At 37.0% G+C, this 23,490-nt stretch overlaps 1 protein-coding gene across 1 annotated transcript in view; it reads left to right on the forward strand.

Annotated features, from left to right (window-relative positions):
- Positions 1-23,178, forward strand: part of LOC122549894 (ATP-binding cassette sub-family A member 13-like) — a 277,518-nt gene extending 254,340 nt beyond the window's left edge. The window contains exons 53-61 of the mRNA XM_043690092.2: positions 1,086-1,278; positions 2,203-2,312; positions 3,758-3,908; positions 6,945-7,079; positions 7,378-7,481; positions 9,989-10,081; positions 13,769-13,874; positions 15,790-15,927; positions 19,863-23,178. Of these exons, the coding sequence (XP_043546027.2) occupies positions 1,086-1,278; positions 2,203-2,312; positions 3,758-3,908; positions 6,945-7,079; positions 7,378-7,481; positions 9,989-10,081; positions 13,769-13,874; positions 15,790-15,927; positions 19,863-19,946 (1,114 nt within the window). The 3' untranslated portion in view covers positions 19,947-23,178. The remainder of the gene's footprint in view (positions 1-1,085; positions 1,279-2,202; positions 2,313-3,757; positions 3,909-6,944; positions 7,080-7,377; positions 7,482-9,988; positions 10,082-13,768; positions 13,875-15,789; positions 15,928-19,862) is intronic.
- Positions 23,179-23,490: the final 312 nt, after the last annotated feature.

Here is a 23,490-nt window from a genome sequence, read left to right on the forward strand (position 1 = left end):
AGAGGTATAGAAGTCAGGGAAGAAGTCTGTGATATATTTGAACAAAATAGCATTGATAGGGAGGAGGTAATAGTAGTTTTACCAGGCTTAAAATTGGACAAATCCCCAGGCCCAGATGAAATGTACCCAAGGTTGCTGTGGGAGGCATGGAGGAGATTACGGAGATTCTCAAATTTTCCCATCTTTACATTCTGGACTTAATATTGAGTTCAACATCTTCAAGTTGTGAATCTTTCTTCCCTTTCTTTTAGCTTGTTATCATGTCCTTTCTCCCCTCCCCCATCCCAGTGTCTATCCTTTCAAGTCTAGCAGGCGATGCACCATTCTGCCATTCTCATATTCCGATCACTTAATCTGAACCAACATCATCTTTTTTACTATCACTGTACACCCCCTACTCCCATCCCTACCATATTGCATAAATGCTGTCCCTTCCACACTTCACTTCAGCTCTGATGAAGAGTCACCTTGACTCAAAATGTTAGCTTGCTTTGTCTCCATGCATGCTGTCCGACCCACTGTGATCTCCAGCATTTGTTGTTTTCAGTCAAGTTTCTCAGTTTTTCTTTGTTGACAGGTTTAGACCTGTTCTCTCTTCTTTGCAGCCTCCCTCCCCTGCCCCATCTATCCTCTGTCCCTCTTTTGTTCTTTCAGCCAATTTTGTATCCATGTGCCAACTATCCCTTTCATTCCATGCAATTAAATTTTACTCACAAATCTGGTGGTATTTCATCAAGTGCCTTTATCAAACACATCACTCTCCTCTATCCTCTTTATTACCTCATCAAAACATCTCAGGCGTGTTATTTAAACACAATTTGCCCTCAGAAAATGAATGCTGGTTTTCCTTCATAAATTTGCCTTTGCCCGAGTGATTGTTATTTGGTCCCAAATTGTCTTTTCTTAAAGCTTCCCCACCACTGAGATTAAAGTGACTGGCATATAGTTGCTGAACTTGACCCGCCACCTATTTTTGAGCAAGGGTGTAATATTTACTGTCAGTGCTGTCCTAAGTTTAAAACAACTGTGTACATTTAGATTGGGTTTTATGATAAACGAAATACAAGATGTTTTGACATTTTCAGCAACAAGGATTCCTTGCATGGTACAACCAGTGGCAATGAGGATGAAGATGTTAAGAAGGAACGTGAACGGGTTCTGACTGGAGAAGCAAGCAGTGACATTTTGCAGATACACAACTTAAAGAAATGTTACCAGACACTAATCAAGAAAGTTAGTGCTGTGAAAGGAGTCACACTGGGGGTGCCTGCAGGAGAGGTAAAGATAAACTTAAAATTGTTTGTTTCCATCAAAATGGTTAAAATGCAACAACAGTGGCAAGAAGAAGTGCTAGGTTGTTGTGATGGTAGAGAGTAGGCATTATGACTTCATTTGCCCTAATATGGGGCAGCTTGGGAGAGGAATATGGTTTAAGTGAGTGATTGTCCCATCTCTGATCCCAACATGTTGTTGTTATTGGATCCCATGAAGATTTGGCCTCTAGTAACGATTTCTTAAGTCTTGATTCTGCCAGCTACAATTGACAGCAATTTTGACAAGGCAGGACTTCAACATTGAACTCATCAGGCAATTCTTCACAAACTATTTGGAGATCATTCCAATGAGCTTTTACATTAGAGGCAGGGAGTCAGTCACCACTGAACATGCTGGCCCCCCAAACGTAGACTGCTTGTTGGAAAATCTCAAGTTAAATGTGCCCAATGACCGCTTGTCCCCTAATTTGTTATTCTGTAAGTTGTCTTTTCATGTAGACTCCTGACTTCCTTTTTGATTCTTAAAGATACGTTGGGAAATTGAGCTATTAGAAGTTCAAACATACAGAGAAAATCTTTCAACTTCTATTGGAGTACAATGCCAAGCACTTTGCTATCACAAATTCTATATCTCTTCTAATTTCCATTTTCTTGACCTATTGTTTCATAATTGCAACAGGAATTGCTTTCCTGAAGTCTCCCACTCAGAAATACACTTCAAGTTGAATAAAGGGGAAAGCATAATTGGTGACAACAAGATATTATCTTCCTGGTCTGATGAGCAAGATACAAAAACAATCTGGATATAGTTCCACAAAAGATAATTTGTTAGTTTAATAGAAATGTACTTGTGGATCTTCTCTGTTTCTTCACTATATGCATCAATACCTCTCCATTTTAAACCTTGTAATTTCTCTTTTTTTGTTAGTGTTTTGGACTCCTCGGTGTGAATGGGGCTGGGAAAACTACCACATTTAAAATGCTGACAGGAGACATAAGACCATCTTCAGGCCATGCAATTATCAGGACTGCTGTAGGGTAATTAAATAATCTGTTAATTTTTCATTCCCGGGTCCCCGGAATCTTTATGCCTTAAAATTAGATAACTATCGTTCATGTTGACTCACTGAAACTTTTCCGTTACAGATGATCTATATAACTTAAGCTTTCACTCGTGATTACATTTGTGAATGCAGTGCTGAAACCAAGAGACATTTTTGATTGCACCTTTCAAATAATGATTTTTTTTCTCACTTTATCCTTTATAATTTAGTTTTCAATTACCATTTCTGAAGCACTCTATTGTTCCTCCATATACCTGCCTTTGTCAGAATACAGCTAACATTAGCATATTGGCATCCCCATTCTCTACTATTCACACAATTACCATAAAAATTGTGTCACCAAGGTACCGCAATGCTTTCCTCCTTCAGGATCTGCAGTTAATGATTTCTTATTGTTTATGATTTCAATTTCCATTTAAACTCATAATATTCACTTTAGTCTGAGTCAGCTGTCCACTTATTCTCCCTTGTTCAACCCCTCCATGTAAACTCCCCAACTTATATTCATAACTACCCCTTGGTCTTGCCATTAGATCAGTCACAAATAGGGCTAAATACTTCCTTGTATCTTTCTATATTGACAGCCCCTTCCATTTCGAAACCGTACCTTAATTTCATCTTTGATTCACTTCCCCACCAAATGTTTTATATTTTCTCTCACCCCTGTCATAGCTCCCATGTTTGCAACCTTAAATCCAAGGCATGCAGACTTGAATTGAAATTATGGACAACAGGTTTAGTTATTCACTCCGAGAACTAGTTGGACCACATACACTATTGAATCTTGCTCTAGTGTGCTAAAACTATGTGATATTCCAAGATCACCTGGAATGAGAAGATTACATATTGCATCTGTATTTACTGCAATCTATCTTCTTAAATTCTTTTCCCCTCTGTCCTCCAAACTCACCTCCAACAATAAGTATGAAAGCCTCATGAGCTTCTATGTTAATACTTTGAGATTATCTGATCAGTTATTCTCCACCGCTTTCCTCCCTTCCACAAGACCACTTGACTAAATCTCTTTTAAATGTACTCCTAGCATGAACTTGCATCTTTCTAAAATTTGTCTCCTATTTCCTATCTTAACATCTCTAAGTTAACCTTCCCAAAAGACCTATTTGCAGGTACCTTAACCCTTTTTTCCTCAACTTCCCTTCCTAGTCCAAGCCCAAAAAGAGAAATGATGAGTCCTGGTATTTCTCCTGTTTCATTGTCCCTTTTTATCCAAAGCAATCCTGCCACTTCAAAATAACCTTCCCCTTCACAACCCTTAAGTGCTCAGAATTGGAAATCATTGTCACAATGGAGTTTTAATTATGTTTTCATTAATTAAGTTTTAATTAATTAAAAAATATGTGATGGCTTCTTCTGTGTACAATGTATTCAGTGTGGGCACGTTTGCTGCTTTATAACCAGGTCTGAACAAGACATCATAAACACAGATATTGATGGGTCTCTGATTGGATACTGTCCCCAATATGATGCACTGGATGATCTCTTGACTGGCTGGGAACACATGTTCTACTATTCTAGAATTCGTGGAGTACCTGAGGAGACAATCAAGAAAGTGAGTCATAATAAATCCTTTAATATTCAGAGAAATCATGGCCACTTAATCTACTTTGGTTTTTTTATGCTAGTTTTTCAGTGGAGACAGTTTTAAGTATGTTCATGTCTCTCGTTATAATACCGTGAGAATGCTAGAAGTGACCATATAAACTTCTTTCATCCTTCTTATATTTTCACTTTACCTGTTGGATTGAGTCTGCTGAGTTAAACTTGCTATCATGAATACCTGAGGCTACTGATTGAAGTTCCAAAAATGAGTAGGGCTTATGTGCTTATCCACTCACTGCATCTATACTTATTCGTGGAAGAGAAGATGGAGAATCTGAAAAACATAACGTGAGATTCAAATTGTGTAGAATATATCTAGAACCAGATTGTTGAACAATTGACATGGCAATTTCGAAGGAGAGAGGAGCCAACCAAAATGTTTGTTTTGCGACAGCAGTCATTTTACTTTTAGCCATGCATCATACTCTTTCCTGGTCAAACCTATTTTCAAATATTATGGCATCTTCTGGTCAATTTTACCATTGTGATCTCTGCATCCATTTTGTTAACTTCCAGAATACCATAGTCAACACTGATGTTGTTTTTACTCCCATTTGGCTTCCGCTATATTTATTGTTATAACCAACACAAAGTACATTAAACTACAATTAAAAAAAATTCATTCATGCAAAATAGTTAAGAGTCACTAGGCCAGCATTTATTGCCAACTTCAGTTAAGTTAAGAGGCAACCACATTGCTGTGGGTCTGAAGTCATGTGTGGGTCAGACCAGGTAAGGATGGCAGATTTCCTTTCCTAATGGGCATTAGTGAATAAGTTTTTTTTTAAATATGTGACAATTGACAGTGGTTACATAGTCACCATTAGACTAGATGTTTATTGGCTTCAAATTTCACCATACTCAACAGTGGGATTGGAACCATGTCCTCAGAATGTTAGCCTGAGGTTCTAGATTTCTAGCCCAGAGAAATTGTCACTGCACCACTACCTCCCCCAGTGATTTTAATGGATCGTACCAAACCTATTGCTCTTCAGTTATATCCAGTTATAAGTAGATAATTTTACATTTTACTTACATTTGGGTACCAAGAATTACAATTGATTCAATCATGTACAAAATCCAACAATTTTATTGAAAATCATAGTTACCCCTCCAGTTGTCAGTCTGACATGGTCACCTTGGAGAAATTATTGACTCAGATCTTCCATGAAGAGATTTATATTATCTTTACTATGTATAGAAAGTTAGAAATTAAGATTCAATTAGAGCATTAATCTAATGCAAAGAATACATGAAAAAAGTTTTACTGACCTACTAATGAATTGCTTTAAGAGGCTGTCAGAGACTAGTTGAAACACTGGGCTTCTTTCAGATCCATAGCTCGAGTTAAGATCTAGATGATTTGTGCTAAAAATATGAGCTTATGTCACCAAATTAAATTTTTTGATGTTTGGGATCTGATGAACCTTATATACTAAGTTTATATCACTATTTAATAAGTGCCTTTATTTTGTGCGATAAATTGTGAGGAATCTTTTTCAGTCAATGTCCAGCACATCGATGGCACCTCTTGACAGCTCCGCACTGTTGAGCAGCAGAGTGAAATCTATCCTGCATTTTACTGTCGATACAAAATTAATATCCCAAACCAATAGAAGTAAATTAATTCAGTAAAAATGTTACCTGCCGGGAAACCAGAAAAGCCTCAGGGAGATCTTTTAGTCACACAGGACTCGGTCTTATCTCCTGGATGAGATGGGCTCATAATGGGATAGGCAGGCTGCTTGCCCACCAAAACAGCCATAAAGTTAGCAGGAAGAACCTGTTCAACCATTAAATTCTGCAGCAAAAGGCTAATGCCAGAGACCCTGATACAAGGTAATAACCTTCCAACAGGGATGCCCCAGTTCAGATTCGTGAGTAAGTAATCGTAGACTGGAGAAATGCTGCTTGGTCTACAAGGAAACTTTACAATTTTTGTTTAAAACTAAATTTGCTGGGCTTTTCAGACCCTGGTTGCTCTTCCCAACAGGTTTTTATCCATCATTAAGTCTTAATGCCCCTACTACCTGCAACTTAAAATCACAGTCATGGTGGGACAGGAGTGAGGAAGACTGCCATTCTATTTCAACTGTCCTCTTGCCTTTTTTCTCCAAGAGTAGTGGAAACATTTGAGGCCTGAATAAGAACTTGGCTTTTCCTGATTGACATCTCCTACTGAATGGGCCCACAGAGAAGTATGGGTTTTATACGGCAGAGGTTTCTTATTGAATCATATTGATGTAATATCTTCTCTGACATATCTAATAGAATGTCAGCCATGTTGCATGTTATGTCTTCCCTTACCTGCCTTTGTCAAAAAAAATAGTGTTGGTTTTCATAAATACTTGAGGAGTAAATTACATGACCCATAGAAAGCAAAGAGTTGTTAGCTGTGTAGCAACTTTTTTCAATTGCTTTTGTATGATCACATTGTGGATTAAATCTTCACCCAGATCTTTAATATAAAATGCTTTTTACTTTTTGTTAGCCAATTTTGAACACATTTAACTTTTGGACATATGGAACAATAGATGATAAAGATTCCTGGAAATTATTTTTAATTCACTTCACAAAACTTTCATGTTATTTATGAAACTTTTATTTTACACTGGGGATAAAATTGGATGTTTCAAAATATTATAATTTTTGGACTCAAAAAGGTAATTATAATTTGGGCATATCTGGGTAAAACCTGAGCACCTCATAGTCCGTTGATCTGAACCAGTCTGTTGAAGCTCTTAGTGCCAATAAAAGCTGGATCTTGGGATTGTTTAGTGTTAGCTCTAGCATGAATTACTCATACAAGTCTGAAAAGTTTTGTTTCAGATACAAAATGCAACCTGGTTAAAACTTGTCAAACTATAGAGTTTGTGAGAGCCATTAATATATTTGAGATGTAACATATTTATTAAATATACTTGTTCCCACTACGATGTTATGAAGTTCATTAACACAGGGTTTTGTTCTTTTCTGGTCATTGCAGCATGTTCACAATCTTGCTCATCACCTGTACCTGACTTCTCATGTTGATAAATTAGTGAAAACATACAGTGGGGGCACAAAGAGAAAACTATCAACAATCCTGGCATTGATTGGCAGACCTCAAGTCCTTTTACTGGTGAGATCTGTTTTGTTCTTTTCTGGTCATTGCAGCATGTTCACAATCTTGCTCATCACCTGTATTATAAGGAGGGCTATTCCTTAAAGATTGTATCATGTGCAAAAATGCAACTACATTAATGAAGAGAAGATCTGCTCTTATGTTTCTATAAAAGATTGATAAAACTAATCTTGACGTTAACCACTGGATAACTGAGCAAGAAAGGTAATGGAACTGAAATGTATCAACTGTCAGTATGTGATCCAAAGCAAACAAGCATTTTGAGGATGATGTTTTGATGCTTGTTTATATTTAGGACGAACCAAGTTCAGGAATGGATCCTGAGTCCAAGCGCTATCTCTGGAAGGCAATCATGAATGAAGTGGAAGCTGGGTGTGCTGCTGTCCTGACATCACACAGGTCCATCAACAAAACTTTTTGCATATGTGGGAATTACAGCAACTGTAAAACAGCAACAGTATTTTATTTATTTATGCAGTCAGGCTTTCCAACTCAGAGAGATGATCCTGGACAATTTGAGTATTACAAAAGGAATTGTTTTTAATTATGACTTAGGTGTCCTTTGGGGCACAATTTAATTGAACCTGAGAGAGATCAGTAAAAACAGTGTCAAACTCACCTCTGCAGCTTCACTGTTTTCTTCCCTAGTCTCTCTAAATTTCCTCAATTCATATATTCCACAAGAATAACTTGGTTTCCTCCCACAGTCCAAAGATGTGCAGGTTAGGTGGATTGGTCCTGTTAAATATGGGGTTACGGGATAGGATAGGAATGTGGGTCTGGGTGAGATGATCTTTGGTGGGTTGGTGGTGACTCAAGGGGCTGAATGGCCTCGACGTGGCATTGTAGGGATTTTATGATAATTAGTTTAAATTTACATAATTCCGCATCTTAATTATTTGATGTAACAAAGACACTATTTAATTAAGTTGGTTTGTGTTATTACTTTCAATCATTAGGCCGTTTTTGATGAAGCCAAGCACCCATCTTTTTTATCATGGAATATTTTCTATAAAAGGCGAGAGCATACACTAATCAGATTCTCTTAAAGACCAGCACCTTAAGTACCTAGAAAGGATTTACTTGTATTATCTCAGTAATAACCAGTAATGAGGATGTCCCACTGATACTTACAGCCAAACATATGAATATAATTATTACAGTGAGAGGAAACTGTTGATATTATAGACTGTATTTTCTGCACCATTTGCACATTGTGATTATACATCAGAGATCAACAGACAGTGGAGTTGTGGCTTTTAAATGCAACTTGAGTTTACATAAGATATGACATAATGTGTAAGGACTCAACAATTCTGCTCTCACAGTTGGAACAAAAGTAGTTATTCTAATTCTCTTCACTCAGTTGCATTATTTAAAATACTGGATGATTGAATACTCTTGGATGGAGTCCAGTTGTACATTTAATACCTTTCGAATGGAATGGCCAGAAATTACGGTGATGTCTGCTGTAGCAAACATTGACTGAAATAATAAAAATTAAGAAATCCTGCCTTGCTAGACGCTGCCAAACCTGCTGAGTTTCTCCAGCACTTACTATTTCTCCGGGATTTGTCCAGCCTTGCTTTTATTCAACAATAAAATTAGATTAGACGTTGAAATTATACATTGAAAAATACCTTAATTGTTTGTTGAGTCTCTCATCTGTTAGAATGACCATGATAGTTTCACTTCTTTCATATGTAAATTATTCTCAGGTTAACTGTAACACTAACTGGGACTATCATGGTCATTCTAACAGAAGATAGACTTAACAAACAATCAAGGTATTTTTCAATGTATAATTTCAGTTACACCATACTGTAAACATTTGCTATAAATTCTGTGTCTTACAATTGTGTCCTCCACAACCACCTGATGAAGGAGCAGTGCTCCGAAAACTAGTGCTTCCAATTAAACCTGTTGGACTATAACCTGGTGTTGTGTGATTTTTAACTTTGTACACCTCAGTCCAACACCGGCATCTCCAAATCATGACTAGAAACCCAACTGGGTTTGCCGCTAAACACAGTGGTCCCTTGACATTCAGTCACTAACTCTGAAATCCTCAGTATCAATTAGAAATTACCATTGACCAGAAGCTAAATTGGACTCACCTACAAATGCTATGACATTAAGAACAGGTCAGATGCTGAGCATCCTGTAGTGAGTAACTAATCTCTTGACTCTCCAAAGTCTATTGCCATCTGCAAAGCATGAGTCAGGAGTATGACAGAATACTCCCCACTTGCCTGGATGAGTGCAACTCCAACAACACTCAAGAAGCTACTTGATCACCTTCACATTACAAACATTCACTCCCTCTGCCACCAATGCTCAATAGCAACAGTTTAAAACATCTACAGAGGCACTGCAGAAATTCATCAAGACTTCTTAGACAGCACCTTCAAAACCTATAACTAGTTCCATCTAGAATGCCATTATGTTATTTCTTATGTAAAATCAAATTACATTTAAAAGGAAAATGGGAACGTCGTCACCTTGCAAGTTCCTTCCCAAGCCACATACCATCCTGACTTGGAGTATCATCATTTCTTAGCAGGCATTGGATCAAAATCCTGGAACAGCTTCTCTAACAGTATTATGGGTGTACCTACACCCACAGACTGTAGTAATTCAAGAAAACAACTCACCACCACCATAAGGGCAACTAGGAATAGGCCATAAATGCTGGATGGCCAGAGAAATCCACATTTCTTGAATGAATAAAAAAAAACTAAGACTTTTGAGAATTTCAAAACTGCCTCGCTCAAATAAAGATGAATGTTCATATATATGATACAGTTTATACAGTAGGTCAAAAATGGTCACCATTTGTCTTCATAATTTGTGTTGATTGCATTAACTTTTTATCATGCTAACTTTTTCATCTTATTCTGCTTCAGCATGGAGGAATGTGAAGCCTTGTGTACAAGACTTGCCATTATGGTAAATGGTAAATTAAAATGTATTGGCTCTCCCAAGGACATAAAAACCAGGTATGTTTTACAACCAAGGGAACCCATCAATCCTAATTTGCTTTTAACTGTGTCACATCTATTTATCCTTTATTCATGTATCTCAAGAATTAGCTATATTGGTGCACTCCTGGCTAATCACCTAACAGCATAATCTTAAGCACATCCAAAAGTCTGTTGCTTAATAGTTGGCCCATTGGTCTAATGGACCAAAGTTTGGGATTGGTTTCGACTTTGAATGAGAGCTATTAGCCCTGTGATCAGCGGTATACCAGAAAGATCAGGTTGCTACAACAAAAGCAGCAGCAGTATTATACAGTCTCAAATTGTTGTCACAGTTATTCGTCCACCTTCTTAATTTTTCTCCAAAGCAATCTGGAAGAAGACTTCAAGCATGCTCCACCATCTTCAAATACTGATTTAAAAGACCCCTCAATTGGGAGAATCAAATAAAACACTCCTTTCTCGGGTTTGCAGCACTTCAATAATTTCAAAATTGTTTGTTTTTTTTTGCTTCCCTAAACAATTCCAGCACTTGGCTCTGTTCTGAATGCAGGACAGAACGGCTAATGCAGTGCTAAGAAATTGATGCAAAGAAATTTCTTATTATTAGGGGATTTATGGTAGCTACATTTTCATTCATCTAATCAATATAAGAACTCATGCCAATCAATTTGGTATCTCGCAACCCCCTTCTGAAAGCTCTAGTAAAACTTTGTAGTGCTGCACCAAAACGGTTTTAGTGGTCCCCTATTCGGAGGATCATGATACCTGAATTTTAACAAGCCTAATCAACTCAGGAAGTCATGATGACCATTTTGGTGTCTCATGCTCCACATCAGACAGCTCCAGTAGAGACCCATGAAACAACATCTCACACACATACACAAACACACACACATTTTATAGTCGATATGCACTACAATCTATTCACCCACACGCACAATGGTTCCTGGTTAAGAAATGTTTTAATTTTAACAAAGTTACTATTGGTTTTAAATCCCAACATAGCCTTGCTGTTTTCTGTCCCTGTAATCTCCTGCACCTCTGCAGCCCACCAAGCCATCTATCCTCATCAAATTCTGGTTGTTCAGCACCCACTCAGCCAAAATGATATTAGTCACCGATACAAAAAACAAAACCCATGTGGTGCACAACAAATAGCTGACAATTTAAACGCTGCACATGAAAGTAATCAAAGAATTGTGCAGTCGACAGAGAGATACTACACAAACACTGCAATGATAGCCTAGATAAGAATAGCATTCTCACATAGAATGTTTTCTGGATGTCATTAAGGTAGCCATGTTCTGAAACCAACCAGACAGGAGGTTACATTAGACTTTGTATTGTATAATGAGACAGGATTAGTTAATGATCTCAGAGTAAAGATACCTCTAGATAGCAGCAACCAGAATATGATTATATTTTACATCCAGTTGAAAGCGAGGAGAGTGTGTCTAAGCAATTAGCTGAGTGAGCCAAAGTGATCTAGAATATGTAGCTGGAAGATAAATCATTAATAAACTGTAGCAGGTATTGAAAGAATGTTTCAAAATACTCAGGTTAAGTATTGTTTTACATGAAGATAATTTCCAAGATGAGGAGTACCATCTGCAGTTAATGAAAAATGTTCAGGAATGCATCAAACTTAATGAAAAAACTTATCTCTCAATGTCAGATCAGATGATTGGTCAGGATATAAGGAACTGCACAGAATGACAAAGATTAATCAGGACAAAGAAATTAGACAATGAGTGAAAGCTAGATAGCAATGTAAAATTGGATAATGAGTTTCTCCAGGAATAAGTAAAGTGAATGTTGGTCTTCTAGAAAGTGAGAGTAGGAAGTTAGTAGCAGGTAGTAAGGAAATGGCAAATGAGATAACAAAATATTTTTCTTCTGTCTTCACTATGGAGAATATAGAAAACATCCTTGAAAGCAACTATAAATCAGAAGGTGGGAGGAGGAGAAGAGCTTGATGAAGTTGCATCACCAGGAAAGCATTATTGAGTGAACCAATATGGCAGCATTCTGACAAGTCCCTGAGCTCTGATTTACTTCATCCCAGGGTCTTAAATTAGGTTTCTAGAAGGTAGCAGATGCATTGGTGTTAAGTTTCCAAAGTCTTCTAGATTCAGGAAGGATTCTATCAGATGGAAGTAGCCAGTATACTCCTGCACACCTTCTCCCCGCAACTCCCCACATTCCAAAAAGGGAGCCAGAAAGTAGGAAATTATAGTTCAGAGAATATGATGTATACCATGGGTAAGTTATTAGAATTGATCAAAAAGTAGTTAACATCAATGCACTTAGAAGTCCTCAAGGTCATTAGGAAGAGCCAGTGTGGTTTTCAGAATGGGACAACATATTTAATCACTTTTTTTTAGTTCTTTTGAAGGAGTAATATGCATAGTGGCTAAAGTGAAATGTTGATCTTTATCTTTTCCAGACAAGCTGCTTTTAATGCTAGTATGTTGCCTCCAATGTCATGAGTTCTACTTTGCATAATAATCTTTTATATGGCACCTTTTCAAATACTTTCAGGAAATCCAAGTATATTACATCTACACTCTACTTTAGTCACTGTGCACATTACAAGTGGATCTTTTGCCGATTGTGACAAGTGAATGCTTGGTGGGGCTTCAACTTTGTACAATTTATTTCAATGACGTGATGAGGGGAGCAAAGTTTAAAATGATATAAAGACAAGCAGCAAAATATGTTGTGATGATGATATAACAAAGTTTCAGAGTGATACAATATGTTAAGTGCTTGAACATAAAGTGTAATGTGGAAAACTGTAACAGTTCACTTTGATGGGAAGAGTGAAAACAGTGAATTACTTGGAATATTTTTAAGGCAGCATTACATAGATATTTGTTAGGCAAAGGAACCAAAGTTACAGGAATTGATGAGAACCTGGAATTCAAAAACAAAAGAATCAGATATGATCTTCTTGAAAGACAGAGCAGGTTTGAGGGGCCACATGGTCTATTCCTGCTCCTAATTTTTGTGTTCATAGTAAGGATAAACTGGGAGCATATTTCTTACCAATTGATGATACAACAGTGGCCATATTCAGACTGAAGAAAGTCATGTCCTTTACTCCTAGAAGCTGTGAACTCTTCCTTTCCTCAGCAACTAATGGTATGGCTATAGAGGATATGTGCTCCTGCTTATATACCTCTGATCATTTTAATGTACAAAATCTGACATTCAAAAATTTTCAAGAATACATTGGCATTAGAACAACTTTAACAGTTCAATAGAGACTTTTAAAGGTGATGGCACTCATCGCAACAATAGTCTTCATCAATTAGCCAAGTTCATTTGGTCAAAAAAGAGCATACCACACACAATTCACTCTGTGGATAAACATGCTGCTCACATGTCTCACAGCTTATTAATACTGAAGGAAATTCTGAGATCAAGGTTTACGTAGATTTGCTTACCTGCCATATACAAAGTAATTCATGAAGAAATGAAGGTAGAAGTTACTGTAAGTGATATGAGTGTAGCAATGTATTTATATTTCAGTGTAAAGTACCACTTGCAATGATCCAGGAAACTGGGCCATATTAAATGTAAGCTTTTCTCTCTTGGTTTTTGTCAACTGATTCCGTAAAGTAGTACACATTTATACATGAAGGTTTCACCTTACCTTATCTTTAGTTTATTGTAACCCATTGCTTTCTTTATCTTTAGGTTTGGGGAGGTTTATTCAGTTAAAGTAGGCCTCAGCCGAAAATTAGCTGGTGCAATGCAGCTCACAGATCTGTTGGAGGTGCACTTCCCTGGCACAGTCTTAAAGGTATTTGAAATAGAATGAAAATTGACAACCACACTCTACCAGAGAGTGAATTTAGAAAATTGTGTATATTCAAAGGATAGACATAAACTATGTGAGAAAGTTCCTTCCTATGCATTTGCCTGCAACTCTTTAGGTGGTGGGAAGGGAAACTCCACTACCATAAAAATGCTGGTCATGGCTTTGTCCAAATGAAGCAATAATTACTCAATGTTCCAACTCCCTTGAAACATAAACCAGATATCATTCCATTAATCTTTTTGATTACCATCCATACCTGGGCCCCAATATCTAGCAATCTATGCAGCTCTGACTCTCAGGATGTACACAACCATTGATTTGGCTTTCACTGATTCAAAGTATATAAGCTCATGTATCCCACATTAAACTCCATCAGGCTTGTTTTTTTTGTCCAGTCCTTTAATTCAAGTCTATTTGTAACTACCTAATCTAATATACACAATGTACTATGCTTCCTATGCTTACTATCATGTGCACATTTGAATATAATCCACTTAATTAATAATAATACTTAGAAGCTGAGACCAAATACAGATTCCTACTTAGTACTCCACATCACCTCCCAAAAGAGAATTTTTCTCCTTTACTGTCTACTTCTTCCTAACTACGAGGCTGTAAGAATAACTCCAAATCTATGCACATTTTTGCCTACAGTCTCTTGGATGGAATCTTAACAAATATTCTGAGGTTAATGCAGACAATATCTGGAGTTTCCACTGTGCCAGTGACTTCATCCAAAACGTTCCGTGGGTTTAATCAGACATGGCCTATCATTCATAAGTACATCTTTGATCATCTCGTACTTGTCCTAAATTTCAGTCTTTCCATACAGAATGTTTGGCTGTAGATCCTGATCTCATTGTTGGGAAATGTCAGGAGTGGGATCATGAAAGAGACTTTAGACCTGGTGATCAGCTACAGGACCACTCACCTCCAGCAACCCAGTCAAATTAAGGAAGTTGGGCAAGCTGCTAAGGCTGGAGGGCCAGTAGAAGGCAGCACCAAAAGATCAGCAGCCTTGCTATTAGACTTTGAAGCTGATGAATTGTCTCAAGGACATGAGGACATCTTTATTCCCATCATTGGTCATAGATGGCACATAAAGGAGAGACTGAAGGGTTTGAATCATTGAAGAGGATGGGGAACGTGCACCAGAGTGATGGGTATTGACACAGTTGTAACCAGTTATTAACATGGTACCTTCCCATTCAAAGAAGCCTCTGGTGCCCATGAAAACCCAGCCCAGCGCTAGGACCCTGCTAATGTTTCACTGATGATAGATTCCCTGGATGCCCAATAAAAATATAGATGGCATCAGGAAAGTGGCCCTAATTAAGTTTTAAAAGGGCCATACATGTAACCAGTCCTGCTTTCAGAATCCTGGAGAAGCAGGAATGTTTCATGAAGCCCACTTGATGTAATTCCCCTGCTTATTGGGGACATCCAGACCAGGCCTCTTTATCTGAGAGATTCCAGTACTTCACTGATATTTGATGTAACATGAGCATTTGTGAACATTTTTAAAAATATGAAAAATATTTTCTCTCTATCTCTCTTCATGAATAATGGAATTGTAACAGATGCTAAATTTATGGAACTCTAAAAAATCTGGAAAGATGTGCTGACTATTTCCTCACCTACTTTTTTCAATATTCTGTGGTGAAAATCATCAAGTCCTGAGGCTTTATTTATTTTAATATCTCTTATGCACAGGAAAAAGGAGAGAAAAGAAAACCTAAAGGTTCTAAATTGAATTAATGGTGATTAATGGGCTGAGGGCTTTCCTCTTTCTGGTGAATAAAGGACTTGATTTGCAATCTGCAATTCAACACAACACACTGTTATCATGTAAGGTTTAATCTATGAATTTCACCTTCACTACATTCTTTTATCCTAGGAACAACATCAATATTCCCTGGAGTATGAGGTACCACAGAGACACGGAGATTTAGCAAGGATGTTTCAGTTTCTTGAGAACAACAAAGAGGAACTCAATATCAAACACTATTCCATTAGCCAAGCCACTCTAGATCAGGTATTGTACACATATATACTATCAGATGATAAAGGCTATCTACTAAGAGTTCAAATATCATTTCCTCAAAACTGGCATTTGTAATTCAATCCCCTAAAATCCCAGAACAAACAAAACTGAGCAGGATGAGATATTTTCCCTCTTTCTCTTAGATTCTTGGATTATATTAGTCCAAGCTAATGCTTATTGTTTGGCTTATGGACAGCCACTTTCCTTTGATGCCAAGGTATGTCAAAGTCCAGTCAGTAAGCTGTGCTTATATTGGCACGTGAAACCGAAGGGTATGAAGTATTTGATACTATTATAAGAGGATTGGCTGAGGAACGGCAGAATTAATTACACGTCTGACTGTCAAAATTCCATGCTTATTTCCTGCTGTTGTCTGAATCTACTCTCGCAGCTTGCAAGGTAAGGGCTTTAACAGCTACTTGCAGGACTAATCTGCAAATCATGTCTCAATTAAAATAACAACTCACTATAGAACTAGCACCACTGTTATCATGCTGTTAACATGATATAGTAAAAATCCATCCACAAGATTCTTCTCTGCACTTATGTCACACACTTTAAGACTTGCCTCTGGGATAGTATTGATACCAGATACTCGTATGTAATTAATTTAATGGGTATGTTGAACTGTTGGAACACATTAGATCTAAGTTGGTTCAACCTCCATTACTTTTTATTTTGACCTTACAACACCTAGTGCCTTATCTGTTCAACTATCTAATTAGATAAAAGGGCATTGTGATGCCTGTGCAGGTAAAAAGCTGGAAATCCATTTGAAGGTCAAAATATAAATATTGCTTACAACTCCAATGAATTCCAAAATGTACATTTTCTGATTGTAATGTCTTTCACTGAGTCTTGTCCACTGGAAGAGCCTTTTAGGTAATCATGAATCCATACATAGAAAGATAAGTATCGGAGTAGGCCATTCAGCCTTTCAAGCCTGTTCCACCATTCAATATGATCATGGCTGATCCATGTTTTTTCCCCATTTCCTTGGTCTCTTTAGCCGCATTGGCCACATCTAGCTCCCTCTTGAAGTTATCTAACAAACTGGCCCCAACAGCTTCCTGTGGGAGAGAACTCCACAGGTTCACAACTGAGTCAAGAAATTCCTTCTCATCCCAGTCCTGAGTGGCTTACCCCTTATTCTTAGACTGTGACCCCTAGTTCTGGACTTTCCCAACATCGTGAACATTCTTCCCACATCTAACCTGTCCAGTTCTCACAGGATTTTATATATTTCTATGAGATCCCCCATCATTCTTCTATATTCCAGTGAATACAAGCCAAGCTGATCCAACATTTCTTCATATCTCAGTCCTATAGTCCCAGGAATTAGTCTGGTGAATGTTAGCTGGACTCGCTCAATAACAAGAATGTTCTTCCTCAGACTATGAGACCAAAACAGCACACAGTACTGAAAGTGTGGCCTCACTAAATCCCTGTATAACTGCAGCAAGACATCTTTACTCTGGTACCCAAATCCTCTCACTATTAAGGCCAGCATGCCATTAGCTTTCCTCACCGCCTGCTGCACCTGCATGCCAACCTTCAGCAGCTGTTCCACTGTAACACCTGAGTCTCGTTGCATCTTTTCCAAAACTGCCACCATCCAGATAATAATCTGCCTTCCTGTTTTTGCCATCAAAAGTGGATAATCTCTCATTTATCCACATTGTATTGTATTTACCAAGGACTTTCCCACTTAGCCAGTCTCTCCAAGTCACCCTGCAGCCTTTTAGCCTCCTTCTCAAAGCACATCCTGCCACCCAGCTAAATGTCATCTGCAAATTTGGAGATATTGTGTTCAATTCCTTTGTCCTAAACATTATGTATATTGCAAACAGCTAGGGTTCCAACCCACAGTATCCCACTTGTCATTATCTGCCACTCTGAAAATGACTTGTTTATTTCAACTCTTTGCTTCCTATCTGTCAACCAGTTCTCTTTTATGCATCAATATGTTACCTCCAATATCATGAGCTTTAATTTTGCTTACTACTCTCTTATGTGGGACCTTGTGAAAAGCCTTTTGAAAGTCCAGATACACAACATCCACTGATTCACCTGTATCCACTCTACTGGTCACATCCTCAAAAAAATTCCAAGATTTGTCAAGCATTATTTCCCTTTAGTGAATCCATGCTGACTTGGAACACTGCTTTTCAAATGCTCATTTATTATATCTTTAATAATTGACTCCAGCATTTTCCCCACCACCAATGCTGGGCAAACCGGTCTATAACTCCCCATTTTCTCTATCACTCCTTTTTTTAAAAAGTGGGGTTACATTAGCTACCCTCCAGTCCATTGGACCTCTTCTAGAGTCTATAGATTGCTGGAAAATGATTACGAATGTGTTCACTATTTCTAGGGCCACTTCCTTAAGTACTCTGAAATGAAGAGCATCAGACCCTGGGCACTTACTGGGTTTTAATCCCGTCAATTTCCCCTATATCATTTCCTGACTAATAAGAATTTCCTTCAGTTCCTCCTTCTTGTTTGACCCTCTGTCCCCTAGCATTTCCAGAAGGTTATTTGTGTCCTTCCTAGTGAAGACAGATCCAAAGTATTTATTCAGCCGGGCTGCAATTTCTTTGTTGTCCATGATGAATTCACCTGATTCTAACTGTAAGGGACCTACATCTGTCTTCACCATTCTTTCTCCTCTTCACGTATCTATAAAAGTTTTTGTTGTCAGTTTTAATTCTTTCAGCAAGCTTACTCTTATATTCTATTTTCCCCGTCCAAATTAAACCTTTCGTCCTCCTCCGCTGAATTTTAAATTTCTCTCAGTCCGCAGGTTTGTTGCTTTTTCTGGCCAATTTATGTGCCTTCTCTTTGGCTTTAACACTATCCCTAATTTCCCTAGTTAGCCATGGTTGAGTCACCTTCCCTGTTTCACTCTAAAGCCAGACAGAGATGTACAATTGTTGAAGTTCATCCATATGTTCATAGATGCCTATCCACCGTCAATCTTTAAGCATCCTTGGTCAGACATTCAGGGGCAGATTCTCCATCTTTTAAAATTCAAGATCCTTAAATGGCCATTGAATGTCCCCGATCAGCCAAACGGCAGGCCAGCCATCCAACGAGTCCACCAGTCCCTTGTAAAATCTGATACAAGTAGACAGCAGAGAGACCACTCCCTGGATTTTCCATGTCAGTCTGCATTCAAACCCACTGGTGAGAGAATGTAAACTTCAAGCCATAAACTTTTCACTTACTTAGTGATAACTGATAATTAACATTCTCAAATTTTCATCTTTGTTTTTTTTTTACTCTACTGCACTCTGCTTTATTTCTCCTGCAAATCCTTTGGAAATGTAACTTAGGCTACACATTTTTTACAAAGAGGACTGAATTTTACAGGTTTTTACCCACGCAGACACGGGGAGAATGTGCAAACTCCACACAGTCAGTCGCCTGAGGCAGGAATTGAACCCAGGTCTCTGGCGCTGTGAGGCAGCAGTGCTAACCACTGTGCCACTGTGCCGCCCATTAATCCCTGATAAGCTTAGGGTTCCTTTAGGGAGGTGCAATCTGTTCACACAGAAACAGGCTCGAGACTGTGCATGTGATGTGGGTCTTTCCCACTCTTGGTTAAATCCACCAGTAGCAGGGTATCCAATGCCACTCAACTGCTGGCAGAATTATAGTGGAGACAGGGGCAGGTTGGCAAGGCCAAGTTTATAACCCAGGATCGAATGTTTGAATGTTCCATCCAGTTGGAGAAACTTGCTAAAGTTTATAACCACATTTCATGTATGTTATGGAAAAATCCTATTAAATTTTCTCTCAATGAGCCCTACTTCTAAGTATCCATTAATTCATTATGTAGCTTCCATATGCACTGTTGATTGTGTGTAAAAAATAATTCATAATCTATTTGAGATATAATAGAATTTCTCTTTGCTCAATAGGTGTTTATTAACTTTGCTCGTCAGCTAGAGGAATCCCTGGATCAAACAGCTGCAGAAAACAGTAGAACAAACCCATCCGTATAGCTCTTCAGTTATCACGAGAGCAGAACGGTTTATGGAAGCACAAAACATAGTGGCCTAATACAGACTCAGCTGTTTTAACAGAAAAGAAAATGTGGTCTCAATCTCAGGTTTTGAAGAGAGTTATGTACCTCAGACATGTATTTTATTAGTAACATACTGGAAGGTTTTTATTTTAACATAACATTACAAATACGTTAATGGGTTTTGAAAGTGCACCTTTTTTCCCATTTTTTCATTTATTTCCTATTACAATGAAATGAAACCAAAGTTAAAGCACCTTTGTTTTTAAATGGAAATACTGGATTTATTAAAGTTGTGTATTTTTACTGTAAATTCACCAATTGTATCCCTTAAAGTATTAACATTCTAATTGAATGCTGTAATTGATACACAAGAAATCTGGTATTCTAAATTTGGGACAATCACAGTGGAGAAAGGAATGATATTCAGAGTAATGAAATATCTGAGAAATAGGTCTTGAAAGTACAAGATTTGATGATTTAATGTTTGTTAAATTATAGGTTTAAAAATGACCTGATTGCTATTTTTCTCTAAGATCCATCACAACTGTAATTAAGAAACTGAAGAAAGAATCAATTTTCACACTTTTTAATTTAAGTGGATCAGCATAAAGACAATTAAACAGATAGTTTTTGTAATTTTATAAATGTTATTCACTGATCTTTTCCTCTGATCAACTTCAACTTCACGGAGCTTGTTTCTCATTGTGTGTAAAATGAATTGGAAGTTGGTGTAGTCAGGATTTAAAAAAGGCAAGCATAATGCAAACTGTCTTATTTAAAATAATTCATGTGAAATAATCAATTTTTCTCACCTTCATTATTTAATTGATAATTATGAGGTAGTTGAAAGATAAAACTAAATCATAATGTGTTGTCAAATTTATGTTTTGTGTGATAAAGTTGAACATATCCCATTCTGAAGATATTGCAGATTGAACATACAAGGAAAAGCATTACAAGTAGGAAAAGGCTATTTGGTCCCTGAAGCCTGTTCCACCATTTGATAAGGCTATAGCCAATGCGATTATGGCCACAACTCCACTTCCCAACCTATTCCCCAAACTATTATATTCAAGAATCTGTCTAACTCTATCTTTAAAATATTCAATGATCCTGCCTTCATCACTCTCTGGGCAAGGGAGTTCCACAAACTAACAACACGCTGAGAAGAAAACACTCTTTTCATCTGCATTTTAAGTGAAAGGCCACTTATTATTAAACTCTGTCCCATAGTTCCAGTGGCTTGTTTTCAAAAGTACAGCAATTCCTTATCCAGTCCCTGGTTTGAAATACAATTAGTTTCCTATTTTAGTCCACAATCAAAAACAAAAGAAATGATCTTAGCACATTCTTAAATAAACAGACTACAAATGCAGTTCTCTAAATATGATCCCACTGATATCCTGTACAACTATAACAGAACTGCCTTTAATTTTATGTTCCATTCCTCTTGCACTAACCAACATTTCATTTGCCTTCCTAATCAGCTGGTGTACTGCCTTCTACTCTTTTTGTGAATCAGATTCTAGGACACCAAGATCCTTCTTTGAGTTTGGTAATCTGTCTCCATTTGAATAATATGCTGTTTTTATATTGGTCTTGCCAAAGTGTAAAAGTTCATATTTTTCCAACATTATACTCCATCTGCAAAATGTTTGTCAACTCACTTTGCCTGACTATGTCCCTTTGCGGACTCCTCATGTCCTCTTCACAACTTATTTTTCTACCTGACTTTGTATCATCAGCAAATTCAGCAATCATGCATTTCGTCCCTTGATCCAAATCATTGAAATATTTGAAAGTTGTACTATATAGGACTCTTGATATAACACTGATATGACTGTGTTCAATATTTTGATATATTATTCTAGTTGCATTAATATTAAACAAAGCTCAATTTGTCACAAGCACTTTCACATAATGAGCTTGAGTACATTAAGAAATTACTTAACATTAAATGTTCTTGAAAAGCCTTGATACAACATAGATATTTTATGGTATAATTGCAATATAGTAATTTAATATAAAATATTAAACTGATCAAATTATTCTTTTTTTGTAAATGTACATCTTTAAATCATATAGTTGAATATAAATTGTCTTCCAGTTCCACATATTCTTGCCTTTTGAAAATTATACAATAACAGTTGATCATTTAGAATCTAATTTGAAATCACCCACATTTAGTACTAAATAAGTATTAATTTATCAGTGCCAATCCACTCCATTTTAAATGTTAGATGTTTTCAGTGTAAAAAATGCAAGGTAGGCAAGTGGTTACAACAGCTGAGATCTAACCTATCTGATATGGAAGAGAAGATTTAGATGTGAGTGGAGGGAATTAAATTCACAACGTTCCTTCTTATAAATTTTAAGGCATGTACAGATTGTTGAAGTGCTCCTGCAAATTAATGATTCTTCATCACATCAAGATATTAAACATGTACAATGTTTTTGGAGTACCTACACAAATACTTTTTAAGTAGCTTATCAGATTCTGTCAAATATATTAAGTATTTATCTTAAAGTAGTCAGTCGCAAAAAGACAGATTCAACTTTGTTTTTTTTCTGAGCTTCAAGAGCAATTGTTTTGCTTTTGAAAATATTACGTATGCCTGAATAATACTTGGCAATTATTCATAGATCACTTCTGCAGAACTGAGCAGGCCTGTACTGGGTCTTAAATAAAATCTGTACCAGCTGTCAACTACTGTGGAATGTTTGGGTAACTGAGGAACTTCTTTATGGGTTACAAAGTGGCTAGAAGACCCATATAATACTCCAGACTAAAATTTCCATCATTGTGCTCTCTCTGAGCCCACAGATATCTGCTCCAATGTTCAATCATTAAACTCAAGGATTACAATAAATTCAAAAATTATTCAGATCATTCCAGAAATTGAACATATTAGTGTTATATTAAGAGTCCTATATAGTGCAACTTCCAAATATTTCAATGATTTGGATACTTTACAGTCGTGACTACATTTCTGAAAGACGACATTATTTGCTAAGTACTTTTGAGTTTCCTCAGAATATGTGACTTACCATATAAATGTATCTTTTTTACTTTCTTCTTAGAAATGTTGATCTCAATTCATGTGTAAGACCTTTTGGTTACTTTTTCCACTTTGCTTATGTGTTTTCAATTAATCTTTGAATTCTAATCATTCTACATAAATAAATTGCTTCTCTATTTTTGCAATTTATTCTTTGGTTGACTAGTCGTGTGTGTGTAAATTTAACAGAATTACTTGATTAATATTAGAATGAAATATTTTGTAATGCATTGTTACTATTCTATATTGGGCATTTTCTAGATTTCTGTCAGAACTAAAGAACACACAAACCTATCATTTGTTGCAACCTCACAAGGAAATATGATTCTGTAGGTGTGTGGTCTGAAAGCAGAAGACAAGTCGAAACACCCAAATGAAGACTCCACCAGTAGGCACGTGACTCATATTTTAAGGACCACTGTCCCAACATAACATTATTTCAACAATATTATATAGCAGTTA

The sequence above is a fragment of the Chiloscyllium plagiosum genome, unplaced genomic scaffold (genome assembly GCF_037043375.1).
Source record: "Chiloscyllium plagiosum isolate Xiang-an unplaced genomic scaffold, Cpla_swu_hap1 HiC_scaffold_5, whole genome shotgun sequence".
In the NCBI taxonomy this organism is placed as follows: Eukaryota; Metazoa; Chordata; class Chondrichthyes; order Orectolobiformes; family Hemiscylliidae; genus Chiloscyllium; species Chiloscyllium plagiosum.